Source organism: Podarcis pityusensis (assembly GCF_964106645.2).
Source record: "Podarcis pityusensis genome assembly, chromosome: 4".
In the NCBI taxonomy this organism is placed as follows: Eukaryota; Metazoa; Chordata; class Lepidosauria; order Squamata; family Lacertidae; genus Podarcis; species Podarcis pityusensis.
The window spans coordinates 33,239,143-33,261,507 of NC_138027.1; the positions used below are offsets into that span (position 1 = coordinate 33,239,143).

The window sequence follows — 22,365 nt, forward strand, 5'->3', positions numbered from 1 at the left end:
ATATGAGAATCTGCTTCCTCTCTCTCAATAGTCTGTGTTCTGCCCTTTTCTGCGAAACCTGTTTTTATTTGCTTGCCTGTTTGGCACTCTATCACAGCAGGAGGAGTTCTGGGCTGGTGATATCAAGTATCCTGCAGGGCTTCCCCAGTGTTGTCATTGCTCCAACACACCACCCCTGTCTTGCTAAGCGGCAGCACCATAGTGCAGGGAGCTGGCCTTCTGAACCATCTCATAATCTCTCTGAAATGTTTGCTGAGGAGGAGGTAAATCTGAGCACATTAGCCACCATTTTTATTGGTTCTGCTCCCCTGCCAGTGGCCAGATGCACTGAAATTTAGAAGGCGAAGCTTTCCCTGTCACTTTCATGCCAAGAATATTTTCATTTGCTAACTTACTACAGGTTGTCAGGCTGCGGTTAAGGACAGTGTTGATCTAGTAAAATTGGTCCCATTCAGCTTGCTGGAATGTTGTAAATGTTGACTGGTCCTAATAAAGGCAATGTTTTACTGTCCCTGGAGTTTGTTTTTCTAATTAAAATGTTATATTGAATTATGAATATATACACACTATATTTCATTCAAATTCAAATATGTTTTATTGGCGTGTGTACATGCATTAATGTACTAAATGTCCGTCTCATCTTTGTCCTACTTGTTCTCAAATCATCCCTGAAATGTAGGTCAGATAGCTACAAGAGAATTTACAGACAGCGAAGAGCAAACAGTTCTTAACATTTCTAAGGGATTTACTGTGAACAAGTGTTCTTCCCGCTGGACTTTTCATTTGGTGTCTCATGCTGATAGACTTTCTCTGCTGCAGCTTTGCCCAACCTGGTGTCTTCCAGAAGTTTTAGACTAGAATTGGGAGTAGTCACAGTAGTTTCTCTTGCAGCGTTAACAAATGAAGCCTCACCCACAAATAGAGAGGAATTTGACAGGTACTCACCCCAAGAGCAGGGACCCTGTAATATTTTTATGTACCTTCTCTATATGTATGATTGTATTTTGATTTTGAAGCAATACAACCTCTACAAAATGCACCCCAAAGTTAATTGCACCATGTAGTCTTTTGCATTGCCTGATCGTAAAGCTGGTCTGGAATCTTATACTTGTTATTGAATGGGAAATTATATTCTGAAAAGGATGGGTTGCTGCCATTTAAATCAGTTGCCTTTAATGAAGAGACAGACCTTGGCTCATTTGTCACCTCAGTCTTGAGTTGCTCTCCATCAGGAAAAATTACAGTTCAATTACTGGTTTCTGCCTTTCTTTTTTAGTGGAGTTTCCACTTCTCCAATAAATTTGTACAGACTTGCAGCTGCACTTTTGTCAGCTGATGCCAGAAGCAAGCAGTTTAATTTATAGCTTGAACCCTCCTTTACATGCTGCTTAGAAACTTGCACATATTAACAGGTGCTTTTTTGATGGCAAGGTGGAAAACCTCTGCACTGCAGCAGTCTGTTTTGTTAACAAAACTGCTCTATAGACTTTATTAAAAAAAAACTTTTATTATCCAGAGCAGCATCTCCCCCACATGCTTGAGCCTGCATGAGATGTATGGATAATGTTGATATGTAGATGTCCCAGTTTTCACATGGCTTACTAATTGGAGCTTACTTTTGAATTTCAGCATTCAGACTGGCAAGCTAGTAGGAGGGTTTATAGTTCTGCAGTGTGTATGACATGAAAATGGACACATAGGACTGAGTGAAATTGAGGAGTACTTCTTGCAATCATTTTTGGCAGACCAAAAGGTTCCAACAATTTTTCAATGGTTGTTACAACGAGGAAACATTTTCCGCACCCTGAATTGGCTCCATTTGTTCTTTCACAATGCTGTCACATAGCCAAATCGGATTCGCTAAAAAGCATTGTTACATTATCCATTTCAGAATATGATCTCCAACTGGTGAATGTCCACACAATTTGGATCTCACAAAAGCCGTCTATTCTATCCCAAAATTGAAAAATAAAATGAAATGTGCTACACATAAAGAGTTATAGGTCTCAACAGTAAGATCTGAAGCAAACCTTTGACAACATTGTGGATATCTTTTATGACAGAGAAAATAGAGATCAGAAGTTAAAGAATTAGGAATCAGTTTTAACTTTATATATTTAACATGAGATGAAAATCCTCCTCTCTTGCATAATGTTGAACTAGCTTGAAGTAAAACGTATCATTTTAGCCCATCTAAAATTATAGCAATATTCTATGGCAGAAGCATTGTACTTATTGCTATGTAGTATTCTTGTTTGCTACATAATGCTAATTGTTAGAACATGCACCTGTGATGAATTTCAGAATATTAGTTTTTGATAAGAAATACGACACAAACAACCAGCGTTCTATGGCACCTTAAAGACAACCAGTTTGATGTACTACAATAAAAGTGTTAGATTTGAAGGTGCCCGGGGATTCAATGTTGGTCTTGTACAGTGGTCTAATTTAAGTATCCCTTTGGTATGTGGCACAGTGTTGGCTTGCCTCCCATTGCATGTAAAAACTTGAGGAAATCAGAAAAATATTCAAGCTGTAAATGCGGGTGGAATCTCAACTAGAAAAAAAATCCAGGTTCCTGCTGCTCTAGGTGCCTAAAAGGTTACACTTATGAATTCTAGACTGTTGCTCACCATCTTGGGAAGCATTCTTACCTAAAAAGAAATTGAAGTTCATTTAGGTACTGGGCTAGTAAAAAAAAAAGATTTCTGTTGAGCAGATTGGTGAAAGTATCCATCCCTTGTTTGCCAGCCTGTTTGGTTTCCATATGTTCATCATAGACAACATGGTGATTCTTTCCCCATGGCCAACATATAGAAACCAAGTAGAATGGCAGAGGGCAATAGCCAACAGAAGTACTTCAGTTAGTGAAAGGACTTCTGGCTGTGCAATGGAACTTCCCCTCCCTCTCCTCTCCTGGCATGCACTCTGGCTTCCCCAACCCCCAGAAACAGATTTGGGGTGTGGTATAGGGGATGCGAGAGGGACGCAGGTGGCGCTGTGGGTTAAACCACAGAGCCTAGGACTTGCCAATCAGAAGGTCGGCGGTTCGAATCCCCGTGACGGGGTGAGCTCCCGTTGTTCGGTCCCTGCTCCTGCCCACCTAGCAGTTCAAAAACGCGTCAAAGTGCGAGTAGATAAATAGGTACCGCTCCAGCGGGAAGGTAAACGACATTTCCGTGCGCTGCTCTGGTTTGCCAGAAGCGGCTTAGTCATGCTGGCCACATGAGCCGGAAGCTGTAGGCCGGCTCCCTCGGCCAATAAGGTGAGATGAGTGCCGCAACCCCAGAGTCGGCCATGACTGGACCTAATGGTCAGGGGTCCCTTTACCCTTTACCTTTATAGGGGATGCACAAGGAGAAGAGAGGGACAGGAAATTCTATTTCATAAGTGGAAATCCTTGACCTAGCGGAAACACCAAGTTCAAGACAACCCAGAGAGACCACTCTTATTAGCTTGCCTGCGGCGACCAGGTGAATTCTTAAATGCAAGGCCCAAGTGGTACTTTAATTCTCTCTGGCCTGTTGCTACAATACTTTTTTCCTCATTATTTTACAGTTCTTTGCATATGTGAAGGGGAAGTCAGGATTGAGCCCTTTTACTTTTGGTAAATACTGTACTATAGTTAATAAAGAGTTCTTTATTATATAAAATGCTTCTATGAATATATTTCTGTATCTTCACATAACAAGCCACTTTCTTCACCTGTTAATATTTTTATGTTGCACAGGAAATAGCTCGTTTTCTGCGTCCTGGCACGCTCCGTGCTATCTTTGGTAAAAACAAGATCCAAAACGCTGTTCACTGCACAGATCTTCCAGAGGATGGTCTTTTGGAGGTAAGGCTCAGTGATGCATCTTTATATTATAGGATGTTAAAGGAGTCTGCGAAGCTGTTTTGAGCTTTACAATGAGATGCTAAGCAGAAGTAAAATTACTATTTAAAAAAATTATAAGCCTTTCACGTTTGGTAGGGATATGGGAGAGGGCCTTCTCAGTGGCTGCTCCCAGACTTTAGAACTCCCTTCCTAGAGAAGCTAGAATGGCTCACTACTTGTTGTCCTTCCACCGGCAGGTGAATACTTTCTTGTTCCAATAGGCTTTTAGGAACCGACTGCTTTTAATGAAGGGCTGGTGCTGTGCTGTTTTTATTGTGATTATTTGTACGGTTTGAATAGATTTTATATACGTGTGTAGTTCTAATTCTGTCAATGTTCAATTGTTTCTTAATGATTTTTTGGTATGTTTTTTGCATGGGTTCCGTCAGGGGGAAATGTGGGGTATAAAGGAATACATAATAATAATGAATGGTGGCAATAATTTTAATGGAATTTTAGTTGAAGTCGGCATCATGTGCAGTTACTTGTACAGTTTTTACTATATTACTAGACAATAAACAACTGAAGCAAATGGAGAATTAATTCTGAATACAGTCGGCGAACATTTTGCATGGGATTTCCATTCCCAGCCCCCATGCACCTTGGTGGAATGCATATAAGCATGCCCCGCCCCAGTCACGCCCCCATTCTGCCCTTTTTGTGACTGGGAGTGATTGTGCATCATTTGGATGTGCGTTAATCGGTTGCTGCCTGTAATAGCAGAAGCTGAAAATACTCTCCAGCAAAAGTTTTTAAAGGCTTACATTTTGTAGCCTTCATGGGAATTAGATTGAAGGGTGGTCCATAAATCACTATAATAAATGAGTAAACGTTTATATACAAACTGGATTTTTATTACTTTATTAAAGTAAATTACTCTAGGGTGAATTCATTAGGACTGATTTTACAGATTTTTGTGTATGTGTGTAGTAAAATCCCCCACTCACCCTTGATGCATGTTTGGCTGTGCATGTAGCAACAGAGTTATTTGAATAGTTCATCTGAAGCACAAACACAATTGATTTATAAAACTTTTATAATGCTTACTGTAATAAAGATCTCTAAGCAGTTTGATGTGCTACCATAAGCCTTTGCCTTGGATAATGTCAACCTTCATGGCTCTTTTGACTATTCTTTCAGCAGCAGGGGTGATTCTAGATCATACAGTGTCAGGCGGCTGTAAGCAACTCCCGCAGCCGGTTGCCAGGAACGTACAGACAAGGAAAAGTTCTTACCATCTGCTTTTTATTCTATATTTACAGAGAGAGACTTGGAACACAGCCTCTTGGATAAGGGCGTTGTCCCGAGTGAATCTCCACCCCCCCTTCTCCCCCACTTCCTCATTTGTCTTCAGCATCACCCCCTCTATGGGTGCTGCTTAGTGCTGTCTGTCTTCAAGCTCTTTGCTCTCCTACTTTTAAGGCTCGCCAGGTTCTGGGACATGGTGGGTCTGGATTGCTTTCTAGTGATAACCTGTCAGCCATCTGCTGCTCTGGCTCTGCCTCCTCCTCCTCTCCCATTATTTCCCAACTTTTCCCCTCATCTTCCTCTGAGCTGTGACTTCCCTCAAACCCCTGTTGAAATTCTGAACGGTCTTCCTCTTCTCTGGAAGGGTCAGGCTGGGGAGGTGGTCTCCACCATTCCTCTGCCCAGTCCCTGACATACGGATGCTATCAATATGCAGTAAATCAATATGGGTCAAAGACAGAGTATTAACAATTACACCTTTGTGGCTTGCAAACCATTGGCCTTCTCTGCTGCAAAGAGCATATTCTGCGCCAGAATGTGACTTGTTTTCAGTGTAATTGTAATATATCAGCATTTATCTGAAGTTTGGATATTCAGTTTGCCTTTTAGAACAAGTTGGTGAGGAAAGGGCAACAGTCATACAGAATAACACATGTTTTTGTTTGTTATTATGATATGCATTTTGTGTTTTTATATTTTAAACCGCCCTGTGATCGTTGGATGAAGGGTGATAAAGAAATTGAATGATTTAATTAATGCAATGTGGGGGTGATAGTGCTTTGCCACATGCAAATAGCGTGAGCCCTTGCTTTGCATTTCTTTTTAATAACATAGGCACAATACTCTGTTGCCATTCTGTAATTCAGTCACCCATTGATGCAGCTTTAATGCCAACAAAGCACTTTATGTACTGGTTACTTCTCGCCTGGCAATTGGACCTTATTCAGCAGTTGCAATGGATGTCTTATCAGTGTTACATTAATAATGCAGTGGCGCACTGAACGCTGCCTTCCGATTCCCTGGCAATTGCAGTCAGTGATTTGAAACCCCTGCACTCGGATGCACATCTAGTGTTCTTCTTCTGTGGCCTCAGGTTACAAAGTGGTTAGTGGTGGCCAGTTTTATCAAAGCCATTTGATTGTGGCTTTTGGCTTCATCCATAATGTTCTTAGTACAGTGGTACCTTGGTTCTCAAATGCCTTGGTACTCAAACAGCCAGGAACCCAAACACTGCAACCCTGGAAGTAAGTGTTCCGGTTTGCGAACTTTTTTTGGAAGCTGAGCGTGCTCCGTTTTAAGTGTTACGCTTCCGATTTGAGTGCTACACTTCCATTTTGAGTGTTATGCTGAGGTCTGTCTGTTTTTGCTATTTATTTTGTGTTTTTGTTTTTACAGCTCTTTTTGTTTTGTTTTTGTGACTGTGGGGAACCCAGTTCTGCTACTGATTGATTGATTGTGTGACTGCAGTACATTGTTTATTGCTTTCATTTTATGGATCAATGGTCCCATTAGATAGGAAAATTCATGTTAATTTGCTGTTTTAGGGATTGTTTTTAAAAGTCTGGAACGGATTAATCCATTTTGCATTACTTTCTACAGGAAAGCGTGCCTTGGTTTTGGAACGCTTTGGTTTTAGAAAGGTCTTCCGGAATGGATTAAGTTTGAGAACCAAGGTACCACTATACTTCTACTCCAGCAAAACTGGGTTGCCTAAGGAATTTGCATAGAAAGCTGCAAATCCCGATCTCCTCCTCTCTGCCCCAGTATGGTATAAGGCTACCGTTTTACTTATTTTTAAAAGTCAGACAATATTAATATTGGTTGTTAATGAAATTGATTTAAAAACACACACTACAGACCATTAACTGTAGAGGAGTTGATGGCACCAGTATATATAAAAGCCAGGTATATAAACAAATTTTAGTGGTAATTTTTGGAAGCTTAGAACATATTTTTATATTAGCAATTTCTATACTCTTTGATGAGGAGGGAGTAAACCTTAATTATACCACTGGAACTAACATCTCTATAGTTTTTATCTCTGACAGCCTGATCACAAGCAGGTATAATCAGAAACAAGCCCTACTTTCAGTTGGGCTTGCTTCTCAGTAAATATGCTTGAGATTGCAGCCTTGTTTTAGCCCTTCATCTGCATATTGTGAACGGATTAAGTATACTTAAAAATATGTTGCAACATAATATGGGGAAACTGAAAATAGTGAAGTTAACTCGTTAAGAGATGGTGGATCCATGCAATGTTTTCATTCCTCTATTCAAAATGTTGACACTACTTATGAACTGGGTTGTGAAGAACTGCAAAAAAATAGGTATTTTAGCAGGTGGGGAATTGGTAAGCAAAACATCTCACTGACAAAATTAAGGGCAATAAGAGACTCTGTTCTGAGGCATTCTGTTGCTGCTGGCATGGTGGCCTCCAAAAATATCTTCCACACTCTTGTGAGTATGGGTATTTGCCCAACAATCCCGATACTTTATGTGGAAAGCACATTTCGACATTATCACAAGCTAGTAGTCTTCCTATTAGACATATCTAAAGTGATAATGAAAGACTTAATGCCCTGTGTGTGAGAGACTGTGGGAAGAAAGCAGGCAAAGATTGAAGTCTGGTTTATGCAACTGCGTTAGGAGTGTCCATTTCCAGCTCTAGCCATTCCTGAAGGGAGATAACTTTGCCACAGTGATAAATGAACTGGAAACCTCCTGTCTAGATTTATTCTAAGTGGGGCTATCCTTGAAGACTGTTCAGAGACTTCATCTTGTGCAGAATGCTGACCTGAACAGCATGCTAACTTGGAAGATTATTGTACCTGTTCTGCATGAACTGTACTGGTTGACATTTTATTATGTTTTTATCTGTGCTGGAAGCTGCCCTGAGTGGCTGGGGAAACCTAGCCAGATGGGTGGGGTATATAATAATATTAATATAAATAATATAAATATAAATAATAATAAAATAAATAAATATTTCCAAACCCAATTTAAGATGTTGATGTTGACAAAGAAGGCCCTAAACAGCTTGAGCTTAAGTACCTGTGGAATTCTCTTTCTCTGGAGGTGCATCAGATGTTATCAGAACGTCAGTACCAGTGGCACCTATTGACCTAGGCTTTTGGGTCTTCATTATATTGCTTAAATAGGTTCTTGCCGCACTTTGAGTTGTTGAACCTCTGTTACCTTGCTGCTATTTTGAGTTTATAATACCTTTTTGTCATGTTAATGCATAATCTTATATTATTTGTTGTTGCTGTGCTGTGTGTCGTACTTTTATTTGTGAACCACTCTGGATTTATTTATTTTTTTCTGTCAAAAGTTACTGGATATATGAACACAAATAATAATACTAGACCCATGTATACAACTAAACTGCTCTTAGCTGCCCAGTGTAGTTGGGATAGAGAAGGATACATATCCGGATAAATAGCTGTTGTGCAGCAGCAATGTTGATTGGGTTAACATTAGATGCTAAAGTACTCTGTCATAAGGTGCTGTAGCAGTAAGAGACTTGCTGTGGTGCAACTCTTCAGAGCAAGCAGGAAAGGAACACTCTCAACTGAATGTTCTCGTCGTGGGCATTAGAGTGACATGACCCAGAAATGTAATTAAAAACCCTTTGATGTTCTTTTCCCACCATAATCTCTCTTCCTGTCCCCACTTCAGTTTGGAAAGACAATAAGGAGGAGCGGTTCTGTGTAAACTATATCACATTTCAATATCCTGAGGGCAGCCTCTGGGCCAAACTTGATACAGCAATAGGAGAGAGCTGGTCATGAATCTCCTGCTGTTTTGAGAAGTTCAGTTGCAGTTGTATGTTGCCTGTATGTTTTGCCCTCTGAATAGCAGCTGTAAGAATCCCTGCTGGATCAAACCAAAGGCCCATCCAAGCATCCTCTTCTCCCAGGGACCAACCAAAGGCCCATGGTTAGTCCACAAGCAGTACATGAGCGCAATTGCATTCTCTCCATATAAGGCGCTCTGCCCTGCCCCCAATCCACCCTTTTAGTGATATCTTAGGGTCACTTTCAAGCACAATCGCCTCTCAATCAGATGTGTGTAAATTGAGAGTTGCCTGTGTTTACTTACATTTATTTAATGGGATTTGTGCACCACTTAATTGTAAAAACAAACAAACTCTTAAGCAGTTTACATAAAATAAACAGAATAAATTAGCAATTTAAATATGTTAATGTCTATGTATATATGCACATTTTAAAAATCATTACTACAATTTACATTTCACAAAAGGCAAGCCAATTAATTGCCCATCCAAATCAATTATTAAATTAGAACCTCATCCCAAACCACACATTTCAGTTCTTAACTTAATTTCCTTCCAGATGAGCCAGACTTGGTTCCAAAATCAATTTCCCTTCTATTAATTATACCAATTCAATTCAATTACCTCAATTCCAGCCCCCTCCAATCAAATGAATTTCAACAAGAATAGGGTGGGATCACCATTCACTTCAGGTGGTAGAGGCCAGTTGGGATTCTTACTATGAGGCAGCCTAGGCAATTGTTCATTTGTTCTTTTTAACCTAATTAAGCCAGTAAAAAAAAAAAGCTGCCAATTGAACTGATGTACAACACTGTCAATAGAAACCTCAAATGCCCCTGGGTTGGGAAACAGCGTCCCTTCCTTTTCCATTTGGGGGACAATTGTACAGAAAAAGGTACCATTTCCTTTTCAGCACAGTTGTTTCTGGAAATTAAACAAAATAACATCATTACCTTCTCCAGGGGCATCATTTGACTGACTTAAGTTTAAAAAGAGAGAGCTAAGATCTGTGGCCACCTTGACACATTCTGTTTGTCCAATATTTGATATAATAAACTGGAATGTGATCTCAGGAAACACTTGAAATGCCAGTGATCCAGCAGGAAATGCACCATTTACTTGGTGGTGAAGGTTGGTGGTGATATTTTATTTATAGATAGAAGGTGCTCCCAGAGAGTAATCAATATAGCAACAGTAAGTTGAGGTATGTTGTAGGACTAGCTCCTGTATACTTTTATTGTAGAAATCTCCTGAGACTGTACTACTTTGGGTTGCTGGTAGGTAAATCCTTTACTATCCACATGACACACAAAAATGTTGTCTGTTGAAAACTAGCAAGTTGAGGAGAAACATTCTAGCTTCACCTTACTCTTGACAGGAGGGTTTTCTTTGTGCATGGTTTTCTTTTACAAAGAAGAGCATTCAAGCATTGAATCCACCCAACTGCATCCTGAAATGGCACATCCAGGAGACCTGTGGGTCATATTTTATTTTATATTGGCCTCTTATACTTTCCGACGGGAGAGAAATTTTCATTGTCAGTGACTCTCCCTTTGTTGTTTGACCCTGGACTTTAGGCTTCTTCCGCCTTCTGAAAATACCTTCACTAAGCACAGTGAAGTTAATCAATAACCCTCACATGACTGATTTGAGCCAGGAAAGAAAGGAAGGAATTTAAAAAGCTATTGGCTGTCCCATAATTAAGCCCATTTCATTCATAAAAACTGAATTGCTGTTTTTCTCCTGCGTTAGTGTAGCTAAAGCAGTAACACACCTATTGCAAAGTCCTCTTCAGATTACTGAATAAAGGGCTATAATTATTATATATCAGAATATATTGGTGTCTGCAGTAACATTTTTGAGCAACTTCCTTCTTTGATTTTTTTTAAGGCACATAACTGAACTTTGAATTCAGTGCAGTCACAATTAACCTTGAAAAGTTGTAATTGTGAAGTAGGTTCCAGATACAGTGTCAGCTAATCTTTTTTTCTTTTAACTATGCAAAAGTACACCAATACTGAGTTGATGTATGCACACTTTTAAAGATTTTTCTACACATTATGGGGAGTACATATAGGCCAGATGTTGCTAGCTTACAGATCCCATCATTTCTCACTATTGACCATGCTGACTGGGGCTGATGGGAGTTGGAGTCTAGCAACGTCTGGAGAGCTATAGGTCAGCTACCCCTGATAAAGTCACTCTTGAAGGAAACAAATGCCATTATATCCATCTGTCTTTAGTCAAAAATGTTTCTGTAGATTAGAGTTGGGGAACCAGAAGTCCTCCAGACTTGCACTCCAACCCCCATCAGCCCCAGCCAGCATGGCAAATAATTGAGAATTGATGGGAGTTGGAGTCTTAACTACATTTGGAGAGCTGCAGGTTCAGTGTTGCATTGCATTCAGAACCCTGAGGAACTCCTCATTGAAGGCTCAGTGGGACAAAAGAGCACGCCCCAAGCATCACCATCTGGAAATGACCATCCAAGTAGGACCAGAAGCACCACAAAGTGGTGACAGCACCCCACTAACTGGGACAGCTGTTCCAGAATGATACCATGGTTGATGGTGTTGAAAGCTGCTGAGAGATTGAGAAGGATTAACAGGGACACATTTCCCCTGCCTCTCTCCCAACAGAGGTCATCATATGGGGCAACCAAAGCAATTTCTGTGCCAAAACCGGGCCTAAACCCTGATTGAAAAGGATTAGAAAATCAGTTGCCTGGATCTGATCTGTGACCACTCGCTCAAAACCTTGTCCAAGAAAGAGAGATTGGCAACTGGCCGGTTGTTACATAGATTTTCTGAATCCAGGGAGGGTTTCTTGAGGAGTGATTTTACCATTGCCTCCTTTAAGCAGGCAAAGACCACCCCCTCTCGCAAGCAGGCGTTCATCACCTCCCTGGCTCAGCCAGATATCCCTGCTGCTAGTTTTTATCAGTCAAGAGAGGGAAGGGTCCAGAGTGCAAGTGGTTGCCCTGAATGATCCAAGCACCTTGTCCACATTCTCGATCCTTAGTAATTGGAACTCATCCAACATAACAGGACTAGTCAGTGCTCTAAACACTTCTCAAGATTCATCTGCTGTAACAGTGGAGTCAAGGTCCTGGCAGACGCAAACGATTCTATTCTCAAAATGCTTTCCAAACTACCTGGAAAAGTTCTGCTGGATGACACAATGAGGATGCAATGGAGGCAGCAAAGTAAGCCTTCTTTGCTGCCTTCACTGCAACTAAGTAGGCTCAATGATGAACCCTCACCATTATTTGATTGCATTTCACTGGCATTTTCTTCCACTTGCATTTGAGCCGCCTTCCCACTTGTTTTCTCACTCTTAAGTGCTAGAGTATACTAGGGAGCCAAGTAAGCTCCACAAAGTGGGAGAGGGCACTCGGGAGCGATTGTGTCACCTCAGTAAATATGATAAACGGTACAGTAATAATAACAATAGTAATCCACAGTCTCAGCGGTGTTCTCCATAGTTTCGTTTTCCGAAATCTCGGCAAACCCGATAATGCAAACTCTTCTTCCCAAAGAGGGAATGATCTAATTGGATTGCAAATTTCTCACGTGCTATTGCAGAGTACCATAGAAAGTCACTGTAAACCAGTAGTCTGTGAGGCTAGATTTCAAGTTCTGTTAGCAGAAAATTCATTAAATGGAAAAGCCCTTGGTGTAATTTTATATGAAGTAAAACAACATATAGCAAGATTTCAGTAATCTGGCCCAGTTTCATATGCTGAACTATGCCAATTGGATTCCTATAGCAAGACAGTTCATATAGACACCCTCCCCCCCAATTCCCCACCTGCTCCAAACAGCTGCTCCATGCAGCAGATTGGAACCAAGAGAAGTTTTCTTTTTCTTTTTCAGGCATATTCCAACAACTGTCATTAATATGTTGCACTCAGGATATGCCACAAGTATGCGTAAAATGAAGGGAGACACTCCTTGACATCCTTGAAATAAGCTAGCGCTTTAAAAACTGTTGCTATATCAGCACAGCTGTTGTGACACGGGGACAGATTGTAGTAGAGCTGTGTAGATCCATGCTTGAGATGGTGGCGGGAGGGAGAACAGTGTGTCCTCTTAAATGCATTCCAGGCCGGAAGCTCTGCAGTAGATTTCACCGAGCCACCTTTGAGATGAAGCAGGATTTGGAGGAAGTTTGTAGTACGCAGAGACAACTAGGTCCATTTAAGTGGCAATTTACCACGGTGTCAATGTAACTGCTTGGCAAACCAGGTGTTGTTGTTTTTTTAAAAAATCCTGTCTAATGGAGAGGAAAAAAATTGCCAAATATCCTTACTTTAATTAATAATCAATGGAAGTAAAATGGTGGTAATGTTCAGATTACAGGTTCACAAAGTGCTTACATGCACTCCATGGTAAGTAGCCATTTGTTTAATGATTTATTGTATTCTACCCCGAAAGAAACATTGTAGAAGCTCAGTCCCCCAGAGTGTGTCTGTGTTAGCTCATTTTCATGTGATCAGTTTTTTCCCCAAAATAGTAGGAGGAACCAGTGCTTCCTGAATCATGGTCACCAAAAGGGCAATTGTATTTGGGGACTGAAGGATGAGTAGGAAGAGAAATTGTGAAATGAATGTAAATGTGACAAGGAGTGCTGGTGCCACGATTCACTACCTCACTTTGTAGAAATGCAAAATGCTAGTTATTGGAATCTCTGAAAGCAGAGCAGTTTGGCCTCTGAGCTTTGTGTGTGCCAGCACTCCTTGTTCTGTACACTTAGCACGCTGTAACAGTTTTCATCAGTGATGTTTGCCAGTGCCCAGGTCCTTTGGAGTCCTTTGCCTGAACCACTGCTCACACCTTTTCACAGCTTTATAATGTACTTACTTTAGCCAAGTTTGAAGCATGCTCAGTGATGAATGTTGATGTTAAAGGTTCTGAGTGCTGAATGTGACGTTTTTACAGCTCATGTGCTTTGCTTCCTCTGTAGAAACAACTTGTTCTTGTATGGTACTTGCCTCTGATTTAAAATACGTAATTTGGAATGAAAGTGTGCTTGGTTGCATTCATCATATGAAACAGTGCCAAAGCCTGTATGATATGCCCTGATAAATTTTGCAACGCGGAGTGGGTGTCCAATTCCAACTCCAGCAATTATGTTTCATCTGCCTATATATGAGAGATGTAAAACAATTTAACAGCAAGTAAGCCCTCTTCACATCACGTATTTTACCGAATCAACCTTTGGGCAAATATTTAAAGAAAAATAGTAAGCTTTTATCAGTTGAGGGCTGACATCCTATACACGCATACATGGGAGCAGGGGCAGACCTTGGGAATATGGCATCTTGTGTAGGGCCAAAATTTGATGCCTTCCCTGCCCCTACCCTCGCACCACCTTCTCAAAGCTGGCTAGGCAAGGCCTTGGGCTTTGGGAAGGAAGTGTAAAGCTCTGGCAGGGTCCTGGAGCTATCCTGTCTCCTTCCCAAAGCTGGGAAAGCACTAACTAGGCTTTGGGAAGGAGGCAGGATGATGCCCTCTCTGTTTGGCACCCTATACAGGGGAGCCAGTTGTGCAATCCTGAATCGACCTCTGCTGGCAGTAAGAGACCCTGGACTCAATGGGATTTACTTTTGAATGGACCTGTAGTAGGGTGGAGAAGCAAAGAAAGGCTGGCTGTTGTGACAGTGGCTGTGTTCTGCAGGGTGTTGAGTGATGCTGCATGATAAAATGCCTTTGAAATGGAAAGGCGTTTCAGAAACAGATTTGTGATATGAAAAGGGGGAGCAGCTGTTCATTTGGACTCCCCCCCACCCAGGTTAAACATTTTCCTGGCCTAGCACAAGCCCTAAGCAACGTTTCTGAACCTGCCTCATTTAACTTTCATTGCCATACGGTGAGCTACACATAAATAAATGGAAATTCTGAAGATATGTCTCTGCGTTAATGAGAGCTGGCAATCCCCCCCCCCAAATGAAAGCTGGGATATGATGTTGCTCATTCTACCACTGTTGCTGTACATAATTTGTTTTCTCATTATAAAATCTGGAATAAAATACAGAATCGCAAAAATTCAAATTTAATGAAAGATACAAGTTTAAATTTTTGCTGCATTGTGTTTTATTTGCAATAAAAAACTATAAAGTGTGAGAATGTTTAACTATACAATGTATAAAAATGGCTACAAGCCTACATTTTCTTGACCTAGTATTCAGTTGCAGTGAAATGCTGTAATTGTCTTCTCAGAAGTAAGTTCCATTGAGTTCAGTTGGGCTTCCTTTTAGGTAAGTAGGCATAGGATTACAGCCTAAGGGTTCTGTTACATATTAACTTCTGGGTGACTATCCAGCCAACCTTTTAGCAGTTTGGAATTTAACTCACCTTTTCAGAGGGCTGTCATATTTGTAAAACAGGAGAATCAATTATTTAAAGTAGCAGCGTCCTGTTTATCACAGGCTGGTCCTTCGTACCACATTTCCTCTCTTTAAATAATTAAGAACAGGGCCATTGTTTCTCCCTGTCATTTGGTGATGCTGCTGTTGCAATACAGCCATTTACTAGGGGCAAAATCCCACACAAAATGCTTTTGCTGTTTAGTGAAGAGGGGCATTTTGAGTGCTGGTAAGGCAGTAGACATGAAACTTTCCATCTCATTTCATGTTCAAACATACAGCTCGTATGATCTACAGGTTTCCTCATACCATCTTTTAGGACCTCACCTTTAAATAATAAAAAGAAAATATCTAGGCAATAGCCTGCAGAAATTCTAAGAGATACACTTCTTACTGATATCTTCTATTACTTTGGTTCACTGTTTGCTGGTTTATGTGTGCACTCGTTTTTGTTCCTTTGCTTTTTATAGCGCGTGGAGTAATTTTATTTCTTCATGTGGATTTTTGTCATGTTTTCAATCATGTTAACTACTTCGTACTTTCAAGTAGAAAAATGCATTTAATATTTAGAATAAATAAAATATGAGTGCAACTGTTCTAACAATGTATGTGCTCGTTAGACAATGTTAATTAATGCAGCCGTTTTGTTTCATAGTATTTCTTCAAGCTGAGTGTGTGGTTAAGGCATGAAAATCATCTTCTTCACAACTTGTACGAGCGAGAATGGTGGTGGGTTGTTGTTGTTGTTTTTTGCATTCTAAATATCACAGTTTCTTTGTTTTACCCATGCTTTCTTGTATAAGCATTCTGAGGAAACTTTACAAACCAAGCTTGGGTAAAAATGATTAAGCATGATCTGTTCTGGATTCATGCAGTCTCCACAAACCTTTTGTACACTTTACAAATGCATATTAGAATCCTGAGAATCTCACGTCTTCCTTCCTTCCTTCCTGAAGTAATTTTCTACTTCATGTAGCTGTACAGGTTAAACTTTTACTTAGGATGTCAAATCCCCACTTGGCAATTAATCTCTCTGAGTGACCTTGGCCAGTCACTCTCTCTTAGCCTAACATACCTCACAATGTGGTTGCGAGCATAAAATAGAGGAAAGAGAAATTGTATATGGCGCCCTGAGTTCCTTGGAGGAAATGTGAGATATTAATGTTGAGGTAGCCCTCCAGCAGCTAAAAGGGGTTGGAGTGGCTTCGAACAGGTTCACACTTTTGTATAGAACAGGCACGGTAGACGAAAGGAGTATGTTGGTTCTCATTTATTTTTAAAGTGGACAACCCCTTAGGAATTCTAAGACTCTGGAATTACAACTCAATAAAAGTTGGATATATTGTTCTGATTCAGTGCAATAAAAGTGCCAGAATGACCTGCCAGAAATGGCAATTGGCGAATTGCAGGCATATCTGCAGCTGCTACCTCAGAACAGGACTGGCTGGCTTTTTAATAGTGTATTCTGGAGGCTTTTATCTGATAATTTCCTTCCATTTTGGGTCAAAGATGACTGGAAATGTACCGTGTCCAATAACTCTCACCTGAATCTTTTTGGAGGATAATGATTTAGTTGTGGAGTAGAAGTCAGACCATTGGGCATCAAGTTCTCTATTCCATAGTTGTATGTATATTTGTGATACCCTCGATAACATGTTTGAAATATCTTTTGATGCTTTTAAAGGGTGCAAGCTTAAGAAATGACAAAACCCACCTCTTGTAGAATTGGGGCTTCTGAAGCATCCCTAGCGTGCTCTCTCCCACAAATCCCAAAAGCCTTAAAAATAAGCTAACCCAAAACTTTTGTTGGATTTTTCTCTACATACAGGTTAGTTGAATACTTTACTCCTTCTGTTTGTGTAGGAACTGTAATCTAGAGAAGGCATGTGGGACACATGCTCCCCATTGCTGTAGACCCTGTTATCTCCAGGGTCTGCAGCTCAGGAAAGTGGGCCTCCACATCACCATGACCGCCATGGTTTTCCAGCTTTCAGGATATTCCCTCATTGCCCTTGACAACTCAGTGGATGGGGGGACTGGTACAAGTTCGAAGTACAGTCCCTAACAGAGCAATCCAGGATGTTTCATGCCTGCATGTATAGGAAGGAGCACCTAGCACTGAAGAAATTGACTAGGTGGTAGGAGCAGCAGTGGCTAGGCGGATGGATGATGCAAATTTGCCAGGGCTGAGAGTAGCTGCCATCAGTTGCTGGATTTGTGGGCAGGATGGACCTGTGGGAATTCATACAGTTTGAGGAAGTGGAATCATCCTTGGTGGAAGAGTGCTGTAACCATGCCTTAAATTCCTCTGAGGCAGGAGTGGGGAAAGCTTTTTTAGCCAGAGGAGTCACCTTCTCTTATAGACACACTTCCAAGGTGCCAGGGGTGGGTGGGACCACATGGAAAAGGGGACGGAGCAATGGTTGTGGCTCTTACCTTTATACATAAAGGTAAAGGGACCCCTGACCATTAGGTCCAGTCGTGGCCGACTCTGGGGTTGCGGCGCTCATCTTGCTTTATTGGCCGAGGGAGCCGGTGTACAGCTTCCGGGTCATGTGGCCAGCATGACTAAGCCGCTTCTGGCGAACCAGAGCAGCACACGGAAACGCCGTTTACCTTCCCGCCAGAGCGGTACCTATTTATCTACTTGCACTTTGACGTGCTTTCGAACTGCTAGGTTGGAAGGAGCAGGGACCAAGCAACGGGAGCTCACCCCATTGCGGGGATTCGAACCGCTGACCTTCTGATCGGCAAGTCCGGGGCTCTGTGGTTTAACTCACAGCACCACCTGTGTCCCTACCTTTGTACATAGACTACGTTAAAAGTCAGGAGGTTCTGCACATATACTCAGCTCTCCATCCTTCATCCAGGCAAGCATTTGAGGAGAGTGCAGAGCAGGAATGGTGAATGATGTGACCTGGAGAGAGATGTGGCTTGTGGAGATTCCTGCGGGCCAAGGAGAGATGGTCTCATTTGGCCCCTTGGTCTTGAAGTGACTCATGCCTGTGTTGAGGCATGAAAGAGCATCACTTGTCGAATAGCAGAATTCAGGTTGTGGCAAGGATTCCTGCTTTACTTTTCAAAGGTGTTGAAAGACACCTTTGTAGACACCTTTGCCGTTGTAGACAGTGCCCAGTATCTGTCCTCCATTTCTGTTTTAACAGTTTTATTATTTGGGGGATTCAACCCTGAAATTTTCCCAACTAGGTTTCAGTATTATTTCCTAGCATTTATGGGATTAACCACAGCCTTTAGCGCAACACTGTTTCCACTTCTCTGAAGTGTTTGCTTTTCTTTGAGTCTTGCATCTGACCTCTCACTGCTTTTAGGGCACACACTGTTCAGGAGATAATTGTACGCACCAGCGGTATGGTTAGGACTTTTGTAACAGGTTTTATTATGGGTTGCACAACTATGTAAACTTCCCGGATGACTGGAGGGTAGGAAGTATGAAAATGACGCTCGTTCGTATGCTGCAGGGCAACTTTGTGTTCTCCAAGGTGAGATGATGAGCGATAAAAGCAAAGCCATTAATTCTCTCTTAGATACGGGAACAGGAAAGAGTTAGTTTGTGTGGAAGGTTTTGGAGGAAACAGGGTATAAATTTCTGTGCCGAGGTGGTTGTGTCATGTGGGATTCCCAGAGATCAGCTCCCTTGGTTACAATACTAACTTCTGGTATCCAACCCTTTAAAATAATTGTCAATCTAGGTCCTCCTTTTGCTTTTTACCTTAGTAGGAGCAGGAGCTCAACACAAGAGCCAGCAGTTAGGACTGGGAGACTGGTTTATTAGCTCACCACTTTCTAGTTCTTTGGAAATTACCTGTGAGAGTCCACACCTGAAAAGGATTGGTAAAACTGTATTAAGTAAATGGTACTTACGTCTTTCACTAAGAAAGAGACCATAAACCCACTGTTTCAAGAGTTGTATCCATGTGTCTTACTTCAGAGGACAGGCCTTTTAGTTGAAGGGCTTGTTGATCCAAGTCCATTTTAAAGATAAGGAATCTTAAGGGATTGCAGGGGCCTTGAATTGCCCATCAGTATTTAACCACCTGCAGAGAAAGCCCATGGGAATCCTGGCCAGTGTTCCCCACTGTAGTGAGATGCATTGTACTACTATTTAAATTATGAGTAATTACGTCTAAATTTTCATCTGTACACACCCTATGCATTTTTTGCATAACCTTTATCCTCCCTTTTTGGTGAGGTGTAAATGGCCACCCTAACTCACTTTGTTCCATTCTTTGTTTAAGAATGGACTTTAACAAAATTGATTGAAGAACATCCATTTATGGCTGCTTACAATGAATGGTGCATCTAGTGTTTCAGAATGGGGTGGGAACTGTTGTAATGTACGAAGAGACACTTGCAATGCTGAACTCAGAAGAATCCAGAGTTCCCCTGCTCCAGATCAAGCCCATTGTAAATCAGAAACCCAGTATTGGTACAGTCTCTGCTTTAGAATGGGCTTCCTGCCAGCTCACTCTTCCTGGTACCTCCCTTCCTTCTGCAAGCAATTTTATCATTGGAAAGAATTTGGGAGCGGGGAGAGGTGGCTAACAGTGGAGGGCATTGTAGGTCCCAACCGTCAGCATGCTTAGAAAGTCTTATCCCTCTTCATTCCTGAGCATGCTGAGGAACAGCTATGCTTTCAAGCGTTTTTCTAGTCCTTCATGTTTGCCAGTCACTGGTGCCCTTCCCTGCCACACTCTGCAGAGGCAATTTTGGGAAGGGGAGGGAGCGACCAACAGGAGAGGCTAGTAGGAAGCTCCCAAAGGTAAGCCCATTTTGTAGACTTAGAGAACAATCAGTTAGCATGTGCTAGTTTGGCTCCTTTGGGGACACCAACCTAATTTTGTGACACACGAGAAGGTGTTTGCTCATTTCCTGCTAACAAATATCTTCCTACACTCTGCAATGGAGGCAAAGCACTAACCTCCTCCAACCAGAACATGATGTTTATTGCCACAGGCCATATTTTAGATGGTTTCAAAACAGTGTGCATGAAATGCAAAGGCCGTTTTTAGCTGGTTGTTCAGGTTACAGTTTCGACTAAGGCTGCTTTGAAAATAACTCATGGTCTGCAATAAGTTTGTTTCTCTTCATAGGTCCAGTATTTTTTCAACATCTTGGACAACTAACTAGAGACGGCAGAATTATGGGGCATACAAAAAACAAGCCACAGGATGGAAGATGTGTGTTTATTCATTTATTGACCAATGTTTTAACCTGACTGAAATACAAGATCAACAAGAGCACTGTATTTTCCTGGCTATTACATATGTTAGAACATAGAGGTTTGCACTTTAGACAACATTTAACACCAGTTGATGGGGGTTAACTGCATTGCTTTTCATAAAGTTCAAAATAAAGATTTATTTTCAAACATGTGGCTTTGGTTTATTTTTATACATTACACTTTTTTTCTTGCAGAAAAAAAATAAAATTGTACAACTGCATAAATATAAAATTCTTCCACCATGGAAATGGTTAAAACATTCAATAAAGACAGCACCACTGCATATGATGCCTCTAGCAGGAAAAGAAAATATACAAAGCAAAATAATTATTCCTGTCACTGATGAGAGTGATAGGCTGACTCAGATCTCTCACACAACTTCAGAACGGGTGCGGGGAGACGGGGAGTAGAGAGAGAGATAGAGATAGAAAGACAACATTCGCTATAAAGCACAATACATAATCACCTACGCTCCTTAGCGTTGCTTCAAAGTCAAGGTAATTTTCCCTGCCACCACACTAAATAAAGTCCTAAGGCTACAGGGAGGAAGGGGGGAGGCTCTATGGAGTGCTGCTGAATAATCTCACAAGTGGGCCTTTACCATTTTAAAAATGAACAAAAATATAATAATTAAAAGTACCATGCCAGTTTTAGTCCCACTGAGTATTTACACCTTGGACAGCAAATATTTGCTCACAGAAAGTAGAAAACAGGTACAATAATACATGGCTTGAAAAATGATCGGAGTAATGCACCTATAGTACTGTACACTAAATAAAACTCACAAGGCAGCAATATTTAGGGGGCAGAAACACTGCTTACTACAAGTCAGTTATGGAATAATAATTTACAGTAGAAATGGGCATGTCCCAAGGCTCAATTCTGTGTTTGTTTTGTTTTTGTCATTTACAGTAGAATAAATATCTTTGTTGCTATTGCTACACTTTTAAGTTTACATTCTAACCTAGTTAAATGCAGAAAGCTAGTGTAAAGCATATAGATTACGTGTAGGTCCCATACGTATGACAGTTTTGTTCAAGACTAGTAGGTTTTTGTCTTTTTTATACTTTTTTAAATGGCTAAGAGGAGAGAGAAGAAAGAAACTGTGCTTGCGATCAGCTGCTTTTTATGTCAAATTTCAAATCAAAACGTCCCTGGAAACGATCCTTGTCACTGTAGTGGATGTTCTGACCATAGACCTTGCACTCGACACGCACTTCCGTATCAGACGTCAGGTTGGTGAACTGCACGGCCACAAGGGGCTGCTGGTACTTGGGCTGGAGGAGCTTGCCGTAATACGGATAGTACTGAAGAGGAAAGCCGCCATAGCCACCCATGCCGTAATATTCCACGGTGCCAATTTTGTCAATGTCTTCCTCTTTCTGAAGGAGCGAAAGGGAGAAGTCACTTGCAAATTCCGCATTCTGCATGCTCTGCGTACCATATTTTTATTGTTCACTATTTGGTCATGACTTAAAGCTCACATTGTGAAAAACAGACTGTCCCACTGAAAGGTCACTTGAGTTTTCTATGTACCTTTCCAACACATTCGAGTGATTACAACTGTGGAATGAGTGAAGGCTAATGTCTCCTTAGATGGATTGCCTTGGCCTCACTTGTAGCATGCCAGAAGATGCAGCGATGGCCACTTCCACAGTGATGGAAGAACAGCTCCCCATGTCATGAGGAATGCATGAAGGAATGGACAAGTGGGGGTCACTGCCACTGTCCTTAATCCAAACTTTCTTGCATTCAGTTGAACATCTGGAAAGTCCACACACTGACAACTGTGCAACTGGGAATCCTGTCTTTCCAGGGTTCCCAGTTGTAGAAAA

At 41.3% G+C, this 22,365-nt stretch overlaps 2 protein-coding genes across 4 annotated transcripts in view; one reads left to right on the forward strand and one right to left on the reverse strand.

Annotated features, from left to right (window-relative positions):
* The window catches only part of NME7 (NME/NM23 family member 7), a 70,320-nt gene extending 49,643 nt beyond the window's left edge, over positions 1-20,677 (forward strand). For all 3 annotated transcript variants that reach the window (XM_081002744.1, XM_081002743.1, XM_081002745.1), the window contains 2 exons: positions 3,731-3,838; positions 20,400-20,677. In XM_081002744.1, coding sequence (XP_080858870.1) covers positions 3,731-3,838; positions 20,400-20,432 — 141 coding nt within the window. In that variant the 3' untranslated portion in view covers positions 20,433-20,677. The remainder of the gene's footprint in view (positions 1-3,730; positions 3,839-20,399) is intronic.
* Positions 20,486-22,365, reverse strand: part of ATP1B1 (ATPase Na+/K+ transporting subunit beta 1) — a 30,921-nt gene continuing 29,041 nt past the window's right edge. Inside the window, exon 6 of the mRNA XM_081002768.1 lies at positions 20,486-21,912. Coding sequence (XP_080858894.1) covers positions 21,646-21,912 — 267 coding nt within the window. The 3' untranslated portion in view covers positions 20,486-21,645. The remainder of the gene's footprint in view (positions 21,913-22,365) is intronic.